Source organism: Phascolarctos cinereus, unplaced genomic scaffold, assembly GCF_003287225.1.
Source record: "Phascolarctos cinereus isolate Bilbo 61053 unplaced genomic scaffold, phaCin_HiC Scaffold_2;HRSCAF=192, whole genome shotgun sequence".
NCBI classification, from domain to species: Eukaryota; Metazoa; Chordata; class Mammalia; order Diprotodontia; family Phascolarctidae; genus Phascolarctos; species Phascolarctos cinereus.
Genome location: NW_027555625.1, coordinates 124,724,830 through 124,746,473, shown reverse-complemented (window position 1 = coordinate 124,746,473; position 21,644 = coordinate 124,724,830). Strand labels below are relative to the sequence as shown.

General features: G+C 43.8%; 1 protein-coding gene and 1 long non-coding RNA gene across 8 annotated transcripts in view; one reads left to right on the top strand and one right to left on the bottom strand.

Moving 5' to 3' along the window:
- LOC144454081 (uncharacterized) overlaps positions 1-21,644 on the bottom strand; it is a 99,181-nt gene that overhangs the window by 49,225 nt on the left and 28,312 nt on the right. For 2 of the 6 annotated variants that reach the window (XR_013484585.1, XR_013484582.1), the window contains 6 exons: positions 16,311-16,513; positions 11,985-13,022; positions 10,096-10,112; positions 7,821-8,268; positions 7,047-7,171; positions 4,097-5,624 (listed from right to left, as the gene is read on the bottom strand). This is a non-coding gene — a long non-coding RNA (uncharacterized LOC144454081). Of the gene's footprint in view, positions 1-4,096; positions 5,625-7,046; positions 7,172-7,820; positions 9,764-10,095; positions 10,113-11,984; positions 13,023-16,310; positions 16,514-21,644 lie in introns of those variants that run through there. The other 4 variants (XR_013484583.1, XR_013484586.1, XR_013484584.1 and 1 more) reach the window with 4 other exon arrangements.
- RNF122 (ring finger protein 122) lies at positions 5,468-21,252 on the top strand. Of its 2 annotated transcripts, none has more exons than XM_020985296.2 (6): positions 5,468-5,557; positions 12,131-12,287; positions 16,060-16,105; positions 17,093-17,134; positions 19,289-19,368; positions 19,976-21,252. In XM_020985296.2, exons 1-6 carry the CDS (start codon positions 5,548-5,550, stop codon positions 20,088-20,090), a joined length of 450 nt encoding a protein of 149 aa, XP_020840955.1. In that variant the 5' UTR covers positions 5,468-5,547; the 3' UTR covers positions 20,091-21,252. The 2 variants fall into 2 exon arrangements, with proteins under 2 accessions (XP_020840955.1, XP_020840954.1); XM_020985295.2 differs by having other exon boundaries at positions 19,286-19,368.

Here is a 21,644-nt window from a genome sequence, read left to right as displayed (position 1 = left end):
AGTATTATGTAATAAAGCTAGGCTGGAGCCACGTTATGGTAGACTTTAAATGCCAATCAAGGGAGTTTGTACTTGATCCCTGAGGTAAAAGGAAGTTATTGGAGCTTGTTGATAAGAGAAATAATATGGTTGGACATGAGCTTGAGAAATTGTATACTTTTAAAAGTATTTTAGAAGAAACTCCCAGTACATGCAACTGTCAGGTGTTCTTTTTTCCCAGGGTGAATTTTAAGATCCTTAGGGACTAAAGAGCACTAGAACAAGAGGTGCTGTGTAGTAAGAAGGCCAAAACTCAAATTCTTGTTCTGCTACTATCATTGTAACCTTGAGAAAGTCACTCCCTTCCATGGGCTCAGTTTCCTCATTTGAAGATGAGAAGGTTGGATGAAATTATCTCTAAGGTTCCCTGCTAGCTCTAAAGCCTATGTTCTAATGGCCTCATCACATCAATGTGCCTTAGACTAAGTAGGCACTTCATGAATACTTGAAGTCACAGAATGTTAGAGCTAGAAAGGCTCTTAGTAACCAGTTGTTAATGATGCTGATGATGAAGAATAAAGCAGGAAGAGTACACATAATTGTTAAACAGGAAGGAAGGAAGGAAGGAAGGAAGGAAGGAAGGAAGGAAGGAAGGAAGGAAGGAAGGAAGGAAGGAAGGAAGGAAGAAGGAAGGAAGGAAGGAAGGAAGGAAGGAAGGAAGGGAGGGTCAACCAGAACAAACCAGCCTCTAACCTGTGGATGGCCAGAGTCAAACAGAGCAGGCTAGAGATAGGAGAGTCAGGAATCAAACAGAAATTTAATTTCAAAGTGATGGAAATGGCTTGCAAGCAAAGGGGAATTAGATACATGTGCCCTTAGAGAGGGGACTTGCTTTAGTGTAACTGAACCTTGATTTATGTATCTGTGGCTAGCATAATGCAAAAACAGTAGTGAGGCATAACAACAACAGTGAGGCAAAGTTGTCTAGTGACAAAAAGTCCGTTCATAGCAGGGCTTCACATGTGTTGGAAGATGCTTGAGCCCAGGGACCATCAGTTCATCTAGAGGGTGAGCACAAAGGATTGTTGTTATGCCAACCTCAGAGCACAGCTTACTTACTGGACCTAAACTCTAGAAAACAGGGTGTCTCCTAAAAGTATTTTTTAAAATTTATTTTAAACTTAAGTGCAAAATAAGAAAAGAAAAAAATGCAATGTACACAGCAGAATATAAGAGAGGATTCAATATAAAGTAATAAATTTCCATTTCAAGAAAACATTGTTTCCAAAGCTGTCCAGCTTTTCTTTGACTCCTTGTAGGTTTCCTTTTGTTCTCTACTGTGCACTTTTTACTTTATTTCCCACTTCTCCCCTCCAAAGAAGGCTACAGTTGTGTGGATATATTTGTATATACACACATACATACACATATATACATAGATATCTATAAACATACACATATATACATAGATATCTATAAACATACACATTTACACATATGTGTAAGATTGTACTATGCTTGTCATCTGTTTCTTTGAAGGTAGATGGCATCTTCTTTCGTAAGTCCAAGACTTCCTATGTTTTTCTAAATCAACCAATTCATCATTTCTTATACCACAGGAATATTCCAACCAATCACATTCTATCTGAGAGATTGTCTACTAAAGTTTTTTTTTTCCGATTTTCTACATTCCTTCTAGTCTTGGCTGCATAGGTTTTATTCATACAAGAAAATTTTATTTTGAAATAGTCAAAATTATTCATTTAACACTTCAACAATGCTCTCACCTTATAATATGGTTTAAGGCAGGGGTGGGGAAGCTGCTGCCTCGAGGCCATATGTGGCCCTCTATGTCCTCAAATGCAGCCCTTTGACAGAAACCAAACTTCACAGAACAAATCCCCTTAACAAAAGGATTTGCTCTGTAAAACTTGGACTCAATCAGAAAGCCGAACCCAAGGACCTAGAAGGCCACATGTGACCTCAAGGCAGTAGCTTCCCTACCCCTGCCTTAAACCATATTATAAGGCATCTTCTTCTAAATGAATTTTGTTATTATTTTTTCTAATTCAGTAAGATAGTTTAATAGTAATTGAATTGGAAGGACATTACAGAAATAGTTATATAAAATTGTCATCTTTTTATTATGTTGGCTTTACCTACCCATGAACAATATTACTTCAATTATTTAGATCTAACTTTAGTTGTATAAAAAGTGCTTTATATTTATATTCGTATACTTCCTGTGTCTGTTTTGGCAAGTATACTCTCAGGTATTTTATATTGTCTAGCTATTTTCAATGGACTCTAAAACAATATTGAATAATATGGCTGACATACAGTGTAGTTTCCCTATTTTTCTCTTTATTAAATCTATTTTAGCTTTAACTTTGTCTGAAATCATATAATAATTTTTTCATGTAATAAATTCTACTTCTGACCTTTCTTTTATGTTTATGTATATCTCTAATTTTTATAGCATTTCCTGAAAGCAACATATCGTTGAATTCAAATTTTTAATTGATCAGTTTCCTTTTTATGGGTAAATTCATCCCATTCACATTCTAAGCTATAATTACTTGTATATTTTCCTCCTTCCTTGCCTTTTTTAGTGTCCCCCTGGCTTACCATCTCCTGGGCACATAATAAGAACTTAATAATTGATGAGGGACACAAATAAAAAAGCCAAAAAACAATTCCTGCCCTCAATGAGATTACATTCTAAATAGGATAGGCAATGCATATAGGGAAGCAGTCTAACAAGGAGAGGCATTTTAGATTGGAAAGTTACAGGAATAATTAACAGAGCCATAGGGGAGTAGATTGGCACACCTTCCAGTAACAGTGGTAGTACTGATTGGATTAATGGTTCCAGGAATCATAATCTTTTCTCCATATTAGATCATGATGGATCATAGATTTAGAGGTGGAAGAGACCACCTCATACAACCCCTTCATTTTACAGATCCCTTTGCACAGTCTCCCCTCCTCCCCCTTCCCGTCCCTAACTGGAATACTCTCCCTTATCAGCTATACTTTTTGGAATTCCTTACTCGCTTCAAGCTCTTACAAGAAGCCTTTACTGCTGTCCCAAGTTGTTAGCTTTCTCCTTTCTTGAAATCAGTTTTTATTTATTATGTGTGTATGTACGTATGTATTTGCTTACCTATATACAAGTTGGACTCTCCACCCCAAAAGAATGTAAGCTCTTCAAGGGCAGTCTCCTTTTTGTCTTTATTACTAGAGCCTAGCATAGTCCCCTACACACAACAGGTTTTAATAAATGCTCGATAATCTTAGAAAAACATGGAAACGTTGCACTTTGGGGTGCTGGGAATCCCAAAATGCAAGGGTACAGGGCAGGTCTGCCTGAAAGAATTCGACCACTCAAGCCTTCTTTCTGAGTAGTCAGGTTTTATTATAACACCAGTTAGGCAGGCAAGATTTCTAGTAAATCTGCCCTATTGTGATGCCAACAGAAGTGGGCAAGTGAGTCTGTGCAATTTAATTGGGGTAAGACTGATACTTATATACAAGAAAAGTGAGAAGATCTGGATGGGATTAAGGAGTGGCAAGTAGCCTGGGGTGGGCCAGGTGCAGACAATGAAAGGAATTAAGTGGTATAGGGCCACAATGAAAGGACAGTTAAAAGGATTATTGAGTATCATCTAGGTAGACTGAGATGGGTTCGATGCCTTAGGCAAAACACCAGGGACTGGGTTGCTGAAATTTGTGGGAAAGTTCAGGGGCTTTTAGGGGTCCAGGTCCCAAAGACATGGTCTTTTCCTTTTAGGGGTCCCATTGGCCCATCAGAAAGACTTGCATGAAATAATGAAGAGCAAAATGAACAGAACCAAGAGAATGCTGTATACAATAACAGCAATATTCTTTTAAGAACACCTTTGAGCAAACAAGTAATTTTGACTATTAGAAATACCCAAATTAACTACAAAGGACATATAAAGGAAGATGCTATCTGCATCCAGAGAAAGAACTGATAGATGTATAGAAGGATTTTACTTTATACACACACACACACACACACACACACATATATATATTTGTGCCTAATGGCAAGCATCTGGGGGAGAGGGAAGAGGGAAAAAAAGGGAAAAAAAGAAATTTACATAACTTTATTATATATTTAAAAGGGATAGCAAGTTGTACATAATGTGCAGTTTGATGTGTAATCATCTTTTTTTAATTATACTGTTATGGAAATGCTTTAGTTCAAAACAAAAACAAATTTTAAATAAAATAAATGCTTGTGGAATTGAACTGATTCCAAAGCTCGTGTGCTTTTCCTTTATATTACATTGCCTCTAAATTTCATTTCCCTCTCACCCCAGCTCTTAGCACAGTGCTCTGCACACAACAGGTGCTTTAAAAAAGTTTGTTGAATTAATGAATAAATGGTATTCAATGAACGAAGAGACTGGTTTATGTTGGGGGAGAAATTGAGAAAAATTAAAAATCTTTTTTTTTAAGCAGAAAAATACAGGAGTGATTTTGCCTCATTCCTCCTCTCGCCCCGCCCCCACTTCTCTTTGCCACTTACGTCTCTCTAACCATGAAAACCCCAACTATTTCCAGTACGGTGTATCCTGGGTCCCATCAACATACTCCAGTATAGAAGGGTACTCGGACGGTCCTAGCTTATAGACCAGGCAAATCTAGTAGAGAACTAGCTTCCCCATCCAAAAGGCTTACCAGACAACTATAGAAATGCTAAACAGTAACAGATCTCAGAGCGGGAAAACAATGTGGCATTAATTGTTTGTGTTCTTCAAGGTCCCTGCCTGAGACCATGCCCCCTCCCTACTCCTCCTTCCAGCCTCTCCCGGCTGCTGGCTTCCTTTTAAACTCGACTCTCCCAGATGCCAAGAAAAGGTGAATGAGGAAGGGGGTGGGGGAGAGCAAACTATTACTCCCCCTAAGAAACTAGGATCCGCCAGCTAATAGAAGCGGAGAGGAGGGAGGGCAGACATGGAGAGAAAGAAGAAAGTGGGGTCCCATTGGCTGGAAGGGGGTGTGACGAAGGGAAGGGGGCGGAGATTTCCCGGAGGGGTGCGGGAGGTGGGGGGAAAGAACGAGGAGGAGTGGGAGGGGAAAGCAACCCCTGTTCAGTTTCTGGTGCTGTGCTTCAGGGCCCCCTGAGAGTGGGACAGGATCCCAGAGACCGAGGTACTAGGCCGGCCTCTTTCCTTGCTCTGTTGGCTGGCGGGAGGAATTGATCGCCAGCTGGACGCCCCCTCCCCCTCTTCTGCCTCGCTGCCACCCCTCCTGCGGCTGGAATCCAGCTCTTGCATTTCAACTGTTGGGTTTAGCTCTTGGGGACTTTTTTGTGTTTGTATATTTCTTCCTCATTTTCCTTTGTTACTCCGAAAACCCTTCCAGACTGGAGGGAGGGACGACTCGGTTCTCATGGAAGGCAGCTGCCGCTAAGTACCCCCTCCTCAAATCTGAAAGTACTCGAGGAAAAAAAAAAAGGCTCCCCCTACTCCCCGCTCCGATCCGTTGCCTGCTTTCTCTCCGCTGTAGCCAGTTGCTACAGCTCGGGCTTCATTGATGCTAAACGGTGAGTAGCAGGGGGTGGGCATTGGGGTGAAGGGGAAAGCGCCGCAAGTCACCTATTTGCAGAAAACCTGAAGGGAGTTACAAGGATTAAAGATTAAACCCGCGATTCTCCTGGGTGTCCCTCTTTCTCCTTTCTCCCCCCCCCCAAAATCTGGGCCAAGTTTTCTGGGCGCACGGGAAGGAACAGAAATACACCCAGCAAGACGACCCCTGTTTGCCCCACCAGCCCTTGAGATTGGGGGAGACCTCTGGCTTCCCTGAGATCTATGAGAGGGTCTGAGCCCACCTCTGCCTAAAACGTGAGCCCGAGTGGAAGGTCTACGACCTAAGCAGAGTCCCAGCTTTGTTTCCCAGCTTCCCTCCCCAGTCCCCTTCCCCCTGCCTTTGTGCTCTCCAACTGTCCTTTGTTGTGGTTGTCGGGAGAGTTAAATCCAAGCATGGGCTGGGATTCTTCCTAGAGGGAGCTCAAGTTCTTGGCAAGAAACTTTGCTGGCAATTTAAAATATGTACGGTATACATATGTTGCTGTAGGATAGGCTCTAGCTCCTCTCTTTGTTGGAACACCTTTGCTACCTTGCTTCCGGTTTGGAATATCTAGAGAAGATGCCCACCTACGATCTTTGGAGCTTCTTGGACGAGTATGGCATTTCAGTAGTTTGCCTCAAGCAGATTAAGGATAGTTTCTGTGTTGTCTTCTGGATGGAGCCCCCAGTTTAGGACCCAGGGCCAAAGTAATTTTTTCCTGGCTTCTTTGCTCCCCCTGAGATCATTCATTTCAAATCTGTGAGAGTCACCAAGTTCCTTACAGATGAAGTTTTGTTTTGTTTTAACTTAGAAGGCAGTGTGAGAACTAGGGTTGTCTTTTTAATAAGGAAGTGGCAGCTTTCTTAGTAGAACCGTAAAAACGGCTGGAATAAAAGTAGGAAGAGCATTTATATATCATCTTGAGGTTTGCAAAGCCTTTTAAATATGTTGTCTCATTTGATATTCCCTATACTGTGGTGGGTGCTATTATCCTCATTTTACAAGTGAAGAAATTGAGGCTAACTGAGGATTAGTGACTTGCCCAGTCACAATTAATGGCTGTGTAAACCTGAATTTGAACTTAGGCCTTTCTGTTTCCAAGTCCAATGCCCTATCCACTCACTGTCCCACCTACCTGACACTTGCAAGACCGTGGTTAAAAACCAACAGATTTCCATTCTTCTGAGAATTGCTGGCTGGGTGGCTAGTGAACAGGATATTTCCTTAGGTTCCTACCAGATCTTGGATTAATGATTTCAAAAAGGTTTTGTTTTAAAGCTAGAATGAGGGAACGGTGTCGGTGTCCCTACTCCATTCTTCTTCTCCCTCTCCCCCTTCCCAATCTACTTCGTGGAAAATTAAGCAAACTGTAATGGAAGGATGGAGCAGCACTAGATCCTGCCCAGAAACCCAGACTAAAGAAGATCAGCCTTTACCAGCTTCCCTTCCTTCTCTTCTTGGCTCACCTTCTTCATGACATCATCCCCTCTTGCTCTGCCTCGGGAAGCTGAGACACTCAAAATCTCCAGGATCCTAACAGGCAAGCCCCTCCAAGCCATAGGTAGTTGGGGATTCAATAGAAGAAAGCCTGCTGGGAAAGAAATCAACTCTGTTGTAATCATGATCTTTTGGTCTCATTTCTGGAGTTCTTAGCCTCATTTCCCTCTGAGGGTTTGGACTCTCAAGGGTTAACTTCTTAAACTTCTCAGTTCTTAAAATGACCAAGGGAACCAGCTCCCTGTATGTCAGAATGAGGTAACTCATCTTGTGTTGTATAAAACATCTGAGGCCCTCTACTTCCTGTTCTCTGGGCCTGGAAGACAAAGTGTTCATCTATCCCTTTGTTCCTGGACAATAGTTTCCATTCAATTAAATTCAGAAAACATTAAGCACCCACTGAATGCAGAGGAGGAGATACAATGTGGGAGGGGAGACCAGACCCTGGGCCCTTCCCTCTAGGAATCTACCACCTAGGAGTTAGGGTGGAGGAAAATACAGACCCTGCCTGCCCTGAAGGAATTGACAGGTGAATATACTGGTTAGGACAATACTGGTTTGAATGTGTTAGGGATCAAAGATTGAAACTGATGTAGTGCACTAACAAAAAAGTGAGCCTTTCAGGTGTGGAATCCCAGAAGGCTTTCTAGAGACACCTGAGCAGGATCCCGAATGAAGAGATATAGATGACTACCAAACTCTTCTCAATCCCCCAAATTTCAGCCTTAAGGGGAACAACTTACCTCTAAACTATAAGGGTGGTCTGAAGAACTCTGGGGCCACTGAGTCTGTAGATTCTATCCCCACTAGGAAACAGTAACAAACCACTATCCACGCTCCAAGGGAGTGTATGGAGAAGAAAACAAGATCTCCACCAACAAGTTGGAAGGCTCTTACAGATGATAGGATCTGGCTCACAAAGTAGGCAATGGAAAAAAATAATAAAAAAAAGTAGGCAGTGGAGAAGGAAGTGGTAAAGGACTTAAGTTCCCAGAGGTCTTTTTTCCAAATGATACGTCAGTTCTACTTTCTTTCTCTCACTGTCCTATTGAGCTTACCTTTGCTATCTCTTTAAAGATACGTGCATCCAGAGTCCCAACGTCTTAATCCTTGAAGGTTTCTTATTATTTGTGTGTCCTTGGGCAAGCAACTTAACCTCCCTTGGGCCTCAAGGAGTCCCCATTTCTTCATCTATAAAATGAGGAGAGTTGAACTGTGTGGTCTGTGGCGTCCCTTCTATCTCTAATAGAGGTTCCCAAACTTATTTGGCCTACCACCTCCTTTTTAAAAAAATTACTCAGCACCCCCCTGGAAATCTACTTTCTTTAACCCTTTAACAGTTTTTTTTTTAAATTTTCATCATTTCAAAAAAATACCACCCCTCTGGATCGTTCCAGCACCCACTCTGGGAACCTATGCCTAAAACTATAAGGTTTCTGTTTCCTCCAGTTGACTAACCTGCCTCCACTTCTATTAGGGAGAGAAGAATTTGGGTCAGTGTTAGACACCAGTTAATAAAGTGTAGTTATTACCAAAAGGCATCCTTTTGGTTATAAGTTTTATGTTGACCTCATTTCAGTAAGAACCCTGAGCAGTGTTATAGCAAGATGTATCTATTAGGGGCAACTAGGTGGCACAGTGGATAGAGCACGGCCCTGGATTCAAGAGGACTTGAGTTCAAATCAGGCCTCAGACACATAACACTTAACTAGCTGTGTGACCCTGGGCAAGTCATTTAACCCCTAGCCAAAAAAAAAGAAGATGTATCTATTGTTATAAGGTTTCTAATGAAAGCTTCCCCTCACTTCTGCCAAGGATAGATACAGAAAGATGAAATAAAATCAACAACCTCTCCTCATAAAGCAGGTGCTAGCAGGCCACTCTTTTTCCTAGAATATCCCCCTCAATCATTCCACCAAGAAGTATTTATGTACCAGATACTCTGCTAGGCTGGAATTAGTGGGATAAAAACAAACCAAAAAACCCTAGAGCTTTTTATCTGATCCTTGTTTGTCTAATATAATACACTGGCTTTTCTATGTGTGCCATAATGGTCAAATATTAGCTCCTTAAGGGCAGGGATTATTTTATTTTGTTGTCTTAGCCCAGTGCCTGGCTAGGCAATATGACCTAGCAAATAGGGGGCTAGTCTTGGAGTCACAAAGAGCTGGGTTCAAGTCCTATGTCTGATATGTGACCATGGGACAGTTAATTCAGTGCCCCAGCAAATTCTCAAAAACTAAGTCAAAGACCAATTTCCTATCTATGGTCAAGGGAGTTTCCACATTAGAAGTTTTGTTCATTGAAATCAGAGGTCTAAATTTTGGCACCCTTTTCCCCTCCAAAAACAAAAGAAACAATCCTACAGTGTCTGGCACATAGGATCTGAGATTTAGAGCTGGAAGGAACGTTAGAGAACAGTGAGTACACACACACACACACACACACACACACACACACAATCTCTCATTTTATAGATGAAGAAACTGAGGCACAGAGAGATTAAGTGACTTGACCTGGGTCACAGCTGGTAAGTATCTGAAGTAGAATTTGAATCCAGGTCTTCCTCACTCCAACCACAAAGCCACTGGGTCATCATTGTCGTGGTGATATCATTTCAGGGGAGTCCCACTCTTGGCAAAGATACTGGAATTTCCTTCTCCAGGTCATTTCACAGATGAGGAAACTGAGGCAAACAAGGTTAAGTGACTTGTCCAGGGTCACGAAGCTAGTAAATGTCTGAGGCCAGATTTGAACTCAGGAAGATGAGATCCTAACCCCAGGCATGGCACTCTATCCACTGCCACACTTAGCTGCCCAAATTACACCTAGCAGAGGATGCCTCTACATATCAGACACTTAACAAATGCTTATTGAACTAAATTGAATTGCCTCCCCAGATGGAAATTTGTAGCTTCTCCACCTTTCCTCACTTCTAAGGGGTACCCTTTCCTCTTCCTTTGTCTCCCTGTATGAAATATCTGTCCCATCCGTTAGGGAGAGTGAAGAAATGCTTACCAGGTGTCCATGGGGACCTGTGGAAAGAAGTTAATACAAGTCAAAATCAAGAGATGGTCATGAGTTAATCCAAACAGCTATGACTTCACTCTCATCATGCATACTCCCCCAGTGCCCCGATGTCTAATCCTGGATTAGTCTATGACCTGAAATGGGTTCTCTAACCAGCGCTGGTTTTCTTTTTTATCCTCATCTGGCTGGCAGTGTTTCTATACAATCCTTCCTGGAAGCATTGGGATATCTTGACGGAAAGCTCTCATTAGGGGTCCCTGGAAGTCCTTTAATTCTGATTTGTTACGGATAAACGTGCTTAAGTGATCAATCAGTGACTGGAGTATTTCCTCATAACAATCTTGAAAGGTGGATAATGTGAGTATTATTTCCATTTTGTGGATGAAACTGAGAAGCCCAGAGAGGTGATCTAACTTGCTCACAGTAATAGTTTTTTATTTGGCCATGGTCATATGGCTAGTTTAAGAGCTCAGCCTTTCTCATATGGCTAGTTTCAGGGCCAAGACTTAGACCCAGGTCTTCTGACCAAGGCCAATATAAACAGTGCAGGGAAAAACTTCCTGGCTTCCTTCAAGTCCCAGCTAAAGCCTCCCTTAAAGCCTTACTTTCTACAGGAAGCCTTTCCTGATCCCCCTTCATGCTAGTGCCTTCCCTCTGTGATTATTTACAATTTATCCTGTACATGTCTTGTTTATACATAGTTGTCCAGTATCTTCCCACCTAGGGGAGGGTAAGTGGCTCAGTGAGTAGAATTCTGGCCTGGAGGCAGGATGACCCGAGTTCAAATACAGCTTCACACACTTAGAAGTAGTATGACCCTTGGGAAGTCATTTAACAGCTGCCTTCCTCAGTTTCTTCAACTGTATAATAAAAATATAGCAATTGCCTCCTCCCCGGGTTGGTATTAGAATGAAATGAGATAACATTTGTAAAACACCTAGCACACAGTAGGCTCTGAATAAATACTTGTTTCCTTTTCCCCTCATTAAACTGTGAGTTCCTTGGGAGTTCTTTGTAGCCCCAGAACTTACCAGTGTCTGACATATAATAGACTTGTAATTAATGCTTGTTGTCCAACTGACTAATGGTAAGAGTTATCCAGAAGTGGAAATGGGCTCTTTTGGGAAGGTGTGGGTTCTCCTACCCTGGAGGTCTTTGGGCAAAGGCTCAGTGTCTGCTTTGGGGTATTTCACAGATGGGGTTCTTTCCAGTTATGAGTTGGGCTAGATCAAGGCTTCTTAACTTTTGTGGGTTGTGAACCCTTTGACAGTTTGGTGAATCCTATAGACCTCTCAGAATATTATTTGTTGCCTATATTCACAATGAAAGAAATGGTAAATTGCAGCTAGAGGTTAGTGAAAAGATTTTTTTCCCCATCCAAATTCATGGACCCCTTGAAATCTATACACAGATCTGTCCATAAACCCCATGTTAAGAACCCTAGTCTCTTTTTTATTCCACACTCCATATTCTTCTATTATACCACTTGCTCTAACAAAGGCCATCCATCAAGTCTGTAGTTCAGTCATTTTCAAGCCTGTCTTATTCTTTGTGACTCCATCTGGAGTTTTCTTGGCAAAGATACTGGAGTGGTTTGCCATTTCCTTCTCCAGCTCATTTTACAGATGAGGAAATTGAGACCAAGAAGGTTAAGTAACTTGCAGTGTCTGAGGCCAGATTTGAACTCAGGTCCTCCTGACTCTAGGGTCAGCACTCTATCCACTGCACCACCTAGCTGCCCCGGATCCATCGAGTCAGATAGCTTCAACATCCTTTTCTAACCAACCTTTGGCTGGACCAGCTAGCCAAGAGAACAATCTAATAATGATAATAACTAATATGTATATAGGTTTGCCATTGCTTTACCTATTTCTTACCTCCTTTGGTCCTGACTGGAGTTTCCACTGCTTCCCTCTGCCTGCCAAGGGTACCACTGAGTCCCAAGAAGTCTATGGTTCTATTTGTTGGCGCCGAGGTGCTCTTTAACTTCCAACTCTGACGTTATCTCATTCTCTCTTTCCAGGATGTGCCTGCGGCCTGGGACTGATCTACAACAACAGATCGTGCACAATGCCCCCCATCAGTTTCCAGGACCTTCCCCTCAACATCTACATGGTCATCTTTGGCACAGGCATCTTTGTCTTTGTGCTCAGCCTCATCTTCTGCTGCTACTTCATCAGGTGAGTGGAGAGAAGAATAGGAGAAGGCAGTTTCATTGGAGGGCTTGGGGAAGCCCCTCTTCAAGATTCAGGGACTCAGGCTCTGTGTATTCCCCTGATGCTGAGGCTTAGCCTGTTCTGTCACCTGTAGTTTCTTTGACCTCTCTTGCTCTGCTTACTTGGCCTGTTCACGTTATTTCAGGGGGTTCAGGAGGTCACGCCACAGCTGTTCTGACTCCTGGGTTATTATTCTAGGGGTACCAGACTCTGGCTTGTTGTGATGATGTTAATGACACCTTAAGAAATACCCTTCTCTATTTTCTCTCCTCCCATTGCCTCAGAGAGTGACAGGAGGCAGATGGGCATCAGTCACACCCACGGTACCTCCCGTGTACTCCTGGGAAATCCCTTCCCTTTCACCATTGGTCCAGGGGCTAGTTTTAGCAGGAAGATGTCTGGGGAGCATCTTGTTTATTCCTCCTTCTGAGCCCTTATTTTTGAGAGAAAAACTGAGCACACCACTTGTTTCCTATTGCTCTGGGAACCAGGAGAGCATGTGAGGTTGTCAGGACCCAGAGTCCCAGGAATCCCTTTTCATTGAACTGTAGGTTGGAGGGAGAGACCATACCTAGTTTCTCAGAGGGTCTTCTCCAGGAATGACCTGCAGGTGGGGATGGACATCAGAACAAAGCATGTGAGCTGCCTGCTGGGGTTGAAGCTAGTCTCTACTCAGATGCTCCAGAGAAGTCACGGGCACTGGGGAAGATAGGAGGGGCAGTAAGATGAGAACTGCAGAAGAAGAGACTCAGGACCCAGGGTAGCTAAGAAGTAGTGGACAAATGCAGATTTATAATTTGCAACCTGGGGTTGAATTCCAGTTCTGTTACTAGCTGACATTTTGTAAAATTATTTAATTTCCATATACCTATTTCTTCATCTCTATTGAGGGGTTTGGCCTAGGTGATTGCTAAAATCCCTTCTAGCCCTAAATTCTATGAATTTAGATTCCTAAATAGGCTTTTGGACACCTCAGATGGAAGAAGCTGCTGAGAAAGGCACATAAGTCCCTGACCTAACCTTCCCAAGAGAGAGGAAGTATCCTTGTGGCTTATAGTATCGGCCAGAGATCTGACATTACTTTTTTGCCATCCTCTTAACTTGTAACTTTTCACATGCATGTCCCTAAGCCTGAAATTTTCTAGTTTAGGGTTTCTACAGACAAGATCATGAAATCATAGAGATGGAAGGTACCTTGGAAATCATTTTGTCCAGCCCCTCTCAAAGTACAGAGGAAGAGAAAGGTCCAGAGAGGAAAAGTGGCTTGTCCTGGGTCACACAGCTAGTTAAGTACTCAAACCAGGACAACAATCCAGGTCAAGACAGTGGTTTCTTCTTTCCTCTTGTACTATTTATTTGATCCCAGTCATTTGGGAGAGTGAGACTGAAGAAGGAAAAATAAAGAATAACAAGTGGCTCTTTTTCTGTCCCAACCCACAGTTTGTCTCTGTAAAAAAGAGAGAACACCCCGCTCTGCTGCCTACCTCCTAACTATGAGCATTCTGAGGAAGAAAGATCATCTCAGGGAAGTCCCCAGAGAGAGAGACAAGCTAGAGAAATACCACAGATGATTTATTTATCATGGGGCCTAGTGGACTCTGTGAAAACCAATTCTGTTGATGCTTCTGCCTCCCACCCCCACCCTGAGCTGTAGCTAGTAGGGTAGACTAGAGAATGAAGCAACTGGCACAATATCCTGGAAAGAACATTAGCCCTGGGGAATCAAAGAATTTGTGTTATAGGCCTGGCTCTGACACTATCTAAAATGGGAGACCCTGGGAGTCATATTTCTGCCCTGGGCCTTGGTTTCAGTCTCTCAAATGAAGGGTTTAGACTAGAAGATTGCTAAGAGAAAGTGGTAGTGTGATATAAGGCTCTGAGTGCTGCATTTGGACTCAAGGCCCAAGTTTAAATCCTGTCTCTGACTACTTATCACCTCTGGTAATAAGTAATTAAGTGCAAGTCACTTGATCTTCTTGGGCCTTGGTTTCCTCAACTGTAAAATGAGGCAGTTGACCTATGACCGCCAAGGTTCCTTCTAGCTTTGGCTCTTTGATGCTGGACAGGCCAAATCCTATAATCCTTTTCTCTTTCCCATCTCCTTCCCAAACCCTCTCCCCTCATGAGGCAGTGGAATAGTTGGTTTGGGTGGAAGATGGGCTTGAAGGGCCCAGGAGTACCCAACAGTGCCTTAGGCAGGCCTATGACTGAGGGTTGGCATTAACAAGGCATAGAGGGGAGCCTGGGGGAACCATGTGTCACTGGCATTTGTCTTCACCATTTACTGCTTTGGCTAAATGTAAAAGAACAGCTGACTAGCCACAGGAAGCCAAAACCTGCCCAGGCCTCAGTGGCATTAATACCACCTGTCCCTGGAGCAGCAGCCTTCCCAAATGCTCATCCCTGTTCCCCTGACAGCATAGCTGCCATTGGTGTTGGGTGGTTCTGGGGTCTGTGTGTGAGAGAGACAGACAGACGTACAGAATGAAGAACAGAGAGAGGCAGAGAGAAGGGAGGGAGAGGGGGCGGAAGAAAAAGAAGGGAGGGAGGGAGGGAGTGGGGGAGAAACAGAGATGGAGAGATTGTGTCTGTGTATGACTGTGGTATTTTATGTGTCTCTTTGTATAAGTGTGGGAGAATGGTGGCTTGTGTATATGTATGTGTATGTGTGTGTATGAGAGAGTGAAAGAGAGTGGTACTTTATGTGTTTCTATGTCTATATATAGAAAGAGACCAGGCATAGAAGCCACTTCCTTTCCAGCTTCTCAGCTTCCTTCTCAGCCAAAATGGGACCATGACCGCCTACCCCCAAACCAGTAAGATCATCAACACACAAGAAGTCCTTCCCTGGTTCCCCTTCTTCCCTTTCTTTCTCTGGCTCATTCTTCTGGCTTCCCTGAGGGCCTGCCTGCCTCTGCTCCCCAAGCAGGATGAGGGGGACATCAAGGCAGGAAATGGCAGGAAGGGGACAATTATGGGGGGTGTGGGGCCGGCCTTATTGTCTCTGTGGGAGGAGAGGAGCCTGCTGACTGTATTTTTAAATGGTCCCATTGAAACCAGAGGGTATTTTTAGATGCCTTGCTCATCTGACAGCTGAGAGGGCCACCTGCCTAAAGCTGTTGGCACTACATTCCCAGTTTGGTACCCTGCTGCCCTTGTTCATCCTGTCCTTCCCCCTCGCCGTCCCCTAGCTGAACCCTTGCCAGAGTGGAGCCTGCTTCCTTCCATTCCAGCCAGCAAGCAACCTCCCCCAACATTCTGAGAGGTAGGATTTATCCTGTTTTCCCCTAGTGGCAGCAGAGGGTAAGGGCTAGAGGGACTCTAACAGTTGCCTTGAGCCCAAAGTTTCACAGAACAAGAGACAAATGAAAGATGTGTACTGAAAGAGCCAATCCTCAGACCCTGAGACTGGGGGTCTAACAGGCCACAGGTACCCAGGGCTTCCCACAGCCTCTCAGGCTACCTGGTGGAAACACTGCAGCTATTGGCTGGCTGATCTCATTTCCTGTCCCTCCCAACTTTGGCTGGCAGAGTGGGCTTTGCCATGCCTTCTGCCATCTTCCCCTCCTCACTTCTGCCTTGTTGAGTTCCCCCCTTATCCTTGTCCTGGGCCTCTTCAACAGTTTGAGCAGTTGTGGGAGTGGAAAACTGACTCTGCTTCCTTAGTAATCATTAGATAAATAACTGCTAGATAACCTAGTAACTCTCTCCCTCCCCTATTTTTTTCTTTCCCCAGCAAACTCAGGCACCAGGCACAGAGTGAGCGGTATGGATATAAAGAGGTAACATGAGCTTTCTCTACAACATGCATGTATCCCAAAACCTTTGTCCCCACGTCACTTTTGCTTGGGAAATTAGTACCCAAAGTGAACATAAAAGGAGGCGGACTCTGGAGGCAAAGGACTGGGATTCAAATCCTACCTTTGATGCTGATTACCTGTGCGACTGTGGAGGTCACTTAACCTCCCTAGGCCTCAGTTTCCTCACCTGTAAAATGAGAGGCTTAGATGAAATAGGCTCTAACATCCCTTTGAGATTTAGGTCAGGAATCCTATGGATCTGAAACTTGAAATCTCCACAGCCTGTCACACTTATGGCTTGCTGTTAGGCAGCCTCGGTGTACCCCGGAGGTGAAATTCCTCTTCAGCCATTTCCATCTGACATGAGAAGCTTGGAACTGAAGCCATTACCTGTTGATGAGAAGGAGAGGCAAAGGGATTCTACTGTCTGGGAGCGCAGCCCCTTTCAGAGGACCACTTTCCCCATCTATATCTTCATGGAACCCTGTGATTTAATCATCAACAAGCATTTATTATGCACCTTATTATGTGGTCAGGCACTATGTTAAGTGCTTGGGATACAAATAAAGGCAAACACGGTCTTTGCCCTGAAAGAGCTCGTGTTCTAATGGGAAGACAACATCAAATAGCTGTGTGCAAACAATACATATAGTGTAAAGGGGAGATCATCTCAGAGGAAAGGTTCTAGAATGTGGGTGGGGGAACAGGATTGGGAAAGGGCTTTTGCAGTAGGTAGGATATGAGCCAAGTCTCAGCCAGGAAACCAAAACAAGGGGGGAAGGCATGGACTCTCTGTGAAAAGACCAATTTTGGAAGATGGAGTGTCATATTCAAAGAACAGCAAGGAGGTTACCACAGCATTACTGGAGAGTATACTCAGGGAGGAGAAAAATGGAAGAAGACTGGAAAAAGGGCCAGGTTATGAAGGGTTTTAAAAGCCAGACCTAACAGTTCTTTTCTTCCTTTCAGGTGGTGCTAAAAGGTGATGCCAAAAAGTTACATTTATATGGGGTGAGTGTATCAGGGAGGGGGAAGGATAGTGCTAATTTGGATGGAGTTAGAACCATTATTTATTCCCTTTTGTCCCTGAATCTGTGAGGCGGGGAAGAGGCAGGGGATTTTCTCTCACCCCTTTTAAAGACAGACAAAAGAAATTCCTTCATATTTCTTCCAATACTTCAAAAGCTTAGCTGTGATCTGTATGAGTATTCTTTCCATTAGATTACATGCCCTCTGTGCCTAATTTCAGGCCGCTAGGTAGCACAGTGAATAGAATGCTGGGCCTGAAGTCAGGAAGACTCATCTTCCTAAGTTCAAATTTGGCCTCAGATACTAGCTGTGTAAGCCTGGGCAAGTCACTTAACCATGTTGGCCTCAGTTTCCTCATCTATAAAATGAGTGGGAGAAGGGAATGGCAAACCCTTCCAGTATCTTTGCCAAGAAAACCCCAAATGGAGTCACAAAGAGTTGGACCTGACTGAAAAATGACAGAACATGCCTAGTTTCATGAATTGTTCTGATGGGGAAAAAGTCATTCATCACCTGGTGACCAGTTTTCTGGTGATCAGTCTTCGTCCATTAAACTAGAATGGTCCATCACCAAGCTCCCCTTTCTAACTTGGTAGAAACTGCCCAGTCTTTTGAGCTCCATTTGGCATAGCCTTAGAGAACAGAGTCACTTTCACATCATCATGGAAGCATCAGAATAGCACTTGATTGGAGATATTACTTCATTTGTTCAACTCAACAAATAACATATTTAGTAACTGCCATATGCAAGGCCAAGTACAAAGGCCAAAATGAAACAGTGTCTTTCTTCAAGGAGTTTACATTCTCTTTTCTACATTACATATAGTGCAATGTGGTGAGAGTGACACAGTCTAGATAAGACAGTCTCTGACCTCAGGGAGCTTACAGTCTAGTAGATTCTGCCTAGTTCAAAACAGTAGGTAAATTTATTGAATTCATTTCATGATACTATTGGAAATAGAAATTAATTCTAAAAGGGTTTTTTGTTTGTTTTTCAGCAGATTTATGGATAACAGAGCCGTTAAAAGCTACAAAAAAAGCTGTGCTATATACCTTATGTTTAAGGTTTAAAGCCTTAGCTGTGCTACATCCTTGGAGGCTTTTTTTGTTTTTCAGTAGAATACTGAGCTAGAACATGAGGTAGTAGAAAGATCTGCACTCAGTGGCCCTGGGTTTGAATCCCAGATCACCATTTACCACTATGTATGTAATTTTGGGCATGTTATTTCAATTCTCTGGGGCTCAGTTTCCTCATCTATAAAATGAGGAAGTTAGGTTAAGTGACCTCTAACCCCCCCTTCCAGCTCTAAATCTATGACTATGGATCAAACACAACATGACAATTCCTGCTCCCGCCACTATCATTTCCCTCAGACCAATCCTTCTCCCCCATCTGATCCCTCACCTTAGATACTCTCCCCTGGCTAACCCATTGCTGTCTCTTTCCTTCTCCATCTCACCAGGAAAACCATAGGCCAGGTTATTCCTGTACCTATTGCATATGCACACATACCATTGACTCTAAATTACTGTTTCCAAATCAATACATCTGTTTACCCACTTTAAGTCACTCTGAAGAAGTTCATAGTTTGCTGAAACATTCTCTTTTGGCCATTTTTTTCCCCTTGGAAGGTAGGCGGTGGTAGAGGAAAGATGAATGATCTGTGTGTCTATAAACAATGTACACACAGAGTTCTTTAGGGAGTAGGAGGTGTAACTAGACAGATGGCTGAACAGACAGGACTTCCCCTCACCCCATTCTCTCTTCTCAGTGTGTTCTACTTTGTACTAGCAGTGAACAATCTCTTCTCCCTTGGCCTCAGTTTCCTCACATGTAAAATAAGAGGGTTAGGTTAAATAGTCCCCAAGGTCTCTTCAGGCTCTGAAACCTATGATCCTAAGTTCACAGATAAGTCTTAAACTACAAAGGGTGAGGGTGTACTCTTCCAAAAGGTGAGACTAATATGTCCTTAGGCTATACATCTGACCTCTGTCCCTTATCCCTCCAGGGTAAGTTCAGTAGTTTCCTAGTTGGGGGTGGGGTGCAGGCAGTGGAGCAGGGAATAAAATGCTCTAAGTTTGGGCTGAGTGGAATCTAAAAACTCTCATTCTCCTCTCCCCCTCTGTCCACAGCAGACTTGTGCTGTCTGCCTAGAAGACTTCAAGGGGAAGGATGAGCTTGGTGTGCTACCTTGTCAACACGCTTTCCACAGGAAGTGAGTCATCACTATGGGGACCTCTGGGGGTATGGGAGGGGGGTGCCTATTTAGCCAGGATAGACATAGTGCTTCCCAAGCACCCCCCCTATTTTCCTCCCCACTGAGATGGAGGATGGAAGACAATGAGGAAACCTGTTTCTCCTACAGTGCTCTTGGCGCTGCCTCTGCTTGGTCTGGGATCACTGCCATGCCAGGCAGTCCTGATGGTGGGGAGGGACCAGGAGGACTAGGGCTAGTGTTCTGATACATCCATAGTGTTATGACATGGGGTCAGGAGACATGGGTTCGAACCTTAGCTCTGCCACTTACTATCTGTATGATCCTCGGCAAGTCAAATAAATACTTGTATTCTGTGTAATAGATATAATCCAGGAACTACCTATTCCATAGGTCCCTTTCAGGGAAAGTACTTTGGAAACCTTAAAGGACAACAGAAATGTTAATAAATAACAATAATTAATATTTTTTGCTGGATTTTTTGCAGGGCCATGCTGGGAGGCTGGGCCTGGTAGAGAGGAGGGTAGTAGCAGGAAAGAGGAATGGTGGGATGAGGGTGGAAGTTACTAAGCTAAGAAGTGAAAGAAACCTGTGTCTATACCTGCAGGTGTCTGGTGAAGTGGCTGGAAGTCCGTTGCGTCTGCCCCATGTGCAATAAACCCATCGCTGGCCCCCCAGAGGCCACTCAGAGTATTGGCACCCTCCTGGATGAACTGGTCTGAATACCACCTTTTCCCTAGGACTCGGACACTTAAATGCCAAGTGCCTGCCTGGTCGATTCTTAAACTGCATAGCCCACAGTGTGGCAGGTGCTCCTTGGAGGCTATCCCTTTGGCTAGAAAGAGAACAGGCAAGCTGGTCCTTGCCCTTCCTTAAGAGGGGGTGAAGTCCAGAGTCTCCTTCTCCTCTTCTCTCCCCTCTCCAGTACTCTGACATCTCCTTCCCTACTCCTCTGCCTTGTTGGTGTCACTCACAGGTCAGGGCTGCTGTGGTACTGGACCTTCTGCTTTGTCCCTTGCTGTAGAGAAATTAGTCATCTCCTGACACAATGAAAGGTATAGGTCTGAGCTAAAAAGGACTAGGGGTCATCAGGGAAATCAAGGCCTATTACTGTTCAGGGTGACCAGGACTGGGCAAGTCACTTACCCCACCCAGGCAAGAACTTCTTCATTAGATTCTCACAGTTGCTCCCTGATGTGTGTATGGGGAAGGAAGACAGAAAGAAGCAATGAGGAGGAAGGGATAAGTCAGGCCCTGTCCCCTCATTGTTAATTCTCCCTCCCCCTTTCCCCACCTACCTTCAAGCAGGTGTCTGGATGAAAGAAGGGATAGAAGGAGTAAGGCCCAGGTTGGGAGGCAGGGATGGGGGGTAGTAGATAACAGAGGAGTTCTGCCTATGGCAGAGATGGTGGAGGGCCAGTAGGCCACCTCCATACTTTTTAAAAAAAAATTAATGTTTACATTGGACCTTCAGAAACAGCAGCTGGCTAGCTGAACTGACAAAATGTAGGAGCAAGCACCCTGCCCAGAGCTGGGATCTGTGGTGCCACCAGCTTCTTAACCTGCCCTTTTCCTACTTCCTTTAGTTACTGCTAGAGCTCCTCTTCCCACCCTCCTGGGTCCTGAAGGGTTCGGTGCATCTCCCCACAGAAGATGCATTCCCTACAACTAGGGTGATTTCCCTGGGGACAGATGAAAGTTGGTGTTTCCTGAAAGGAGAAAGGGGGGACAGGGGTACAGTGCTGAGCAGGAGAGGAGTCTAGAAACCTTGGTGGGACCAGATGCCCTTTTCTTCTTTGTAAATAGTATTTTTATACCTTAGTCTCCTCACCGTCTCAGGCTTTGTACATGGGACACTTGGGGAGTCCCATTTCTCCCCATAGTGGGTGGGAGGGTGGGAAGAAGGGCGTATGCAAAAAAAATAAATAAATAAAACAAATTGTCTAACTCTGTTGTTGCTGTAGATGTGGTCAGAGCCCATTGGGAGGAGCCAGAATTTTAACTCCTCTGATGATAATTAAGGAAAGACAAAGGCACCCCTTCATTTTAGAATTGTCTTCATAAAATAAATTATGCTATTACCACTAGGGTCACCTATGTACACTAGAACAAGACTATCACCAACATCCAATAAGAATTCATAGACATGAAAGATCCATATATATTGCCTTGTCTTAGAGAAGAACATTGGATTTGGAAGTCAGAAAAATTGAGTGTGAGTTCTATCACTTACTATAATTTGGGCAAGTCACTTAACTGCTCTGATCAATTCATTC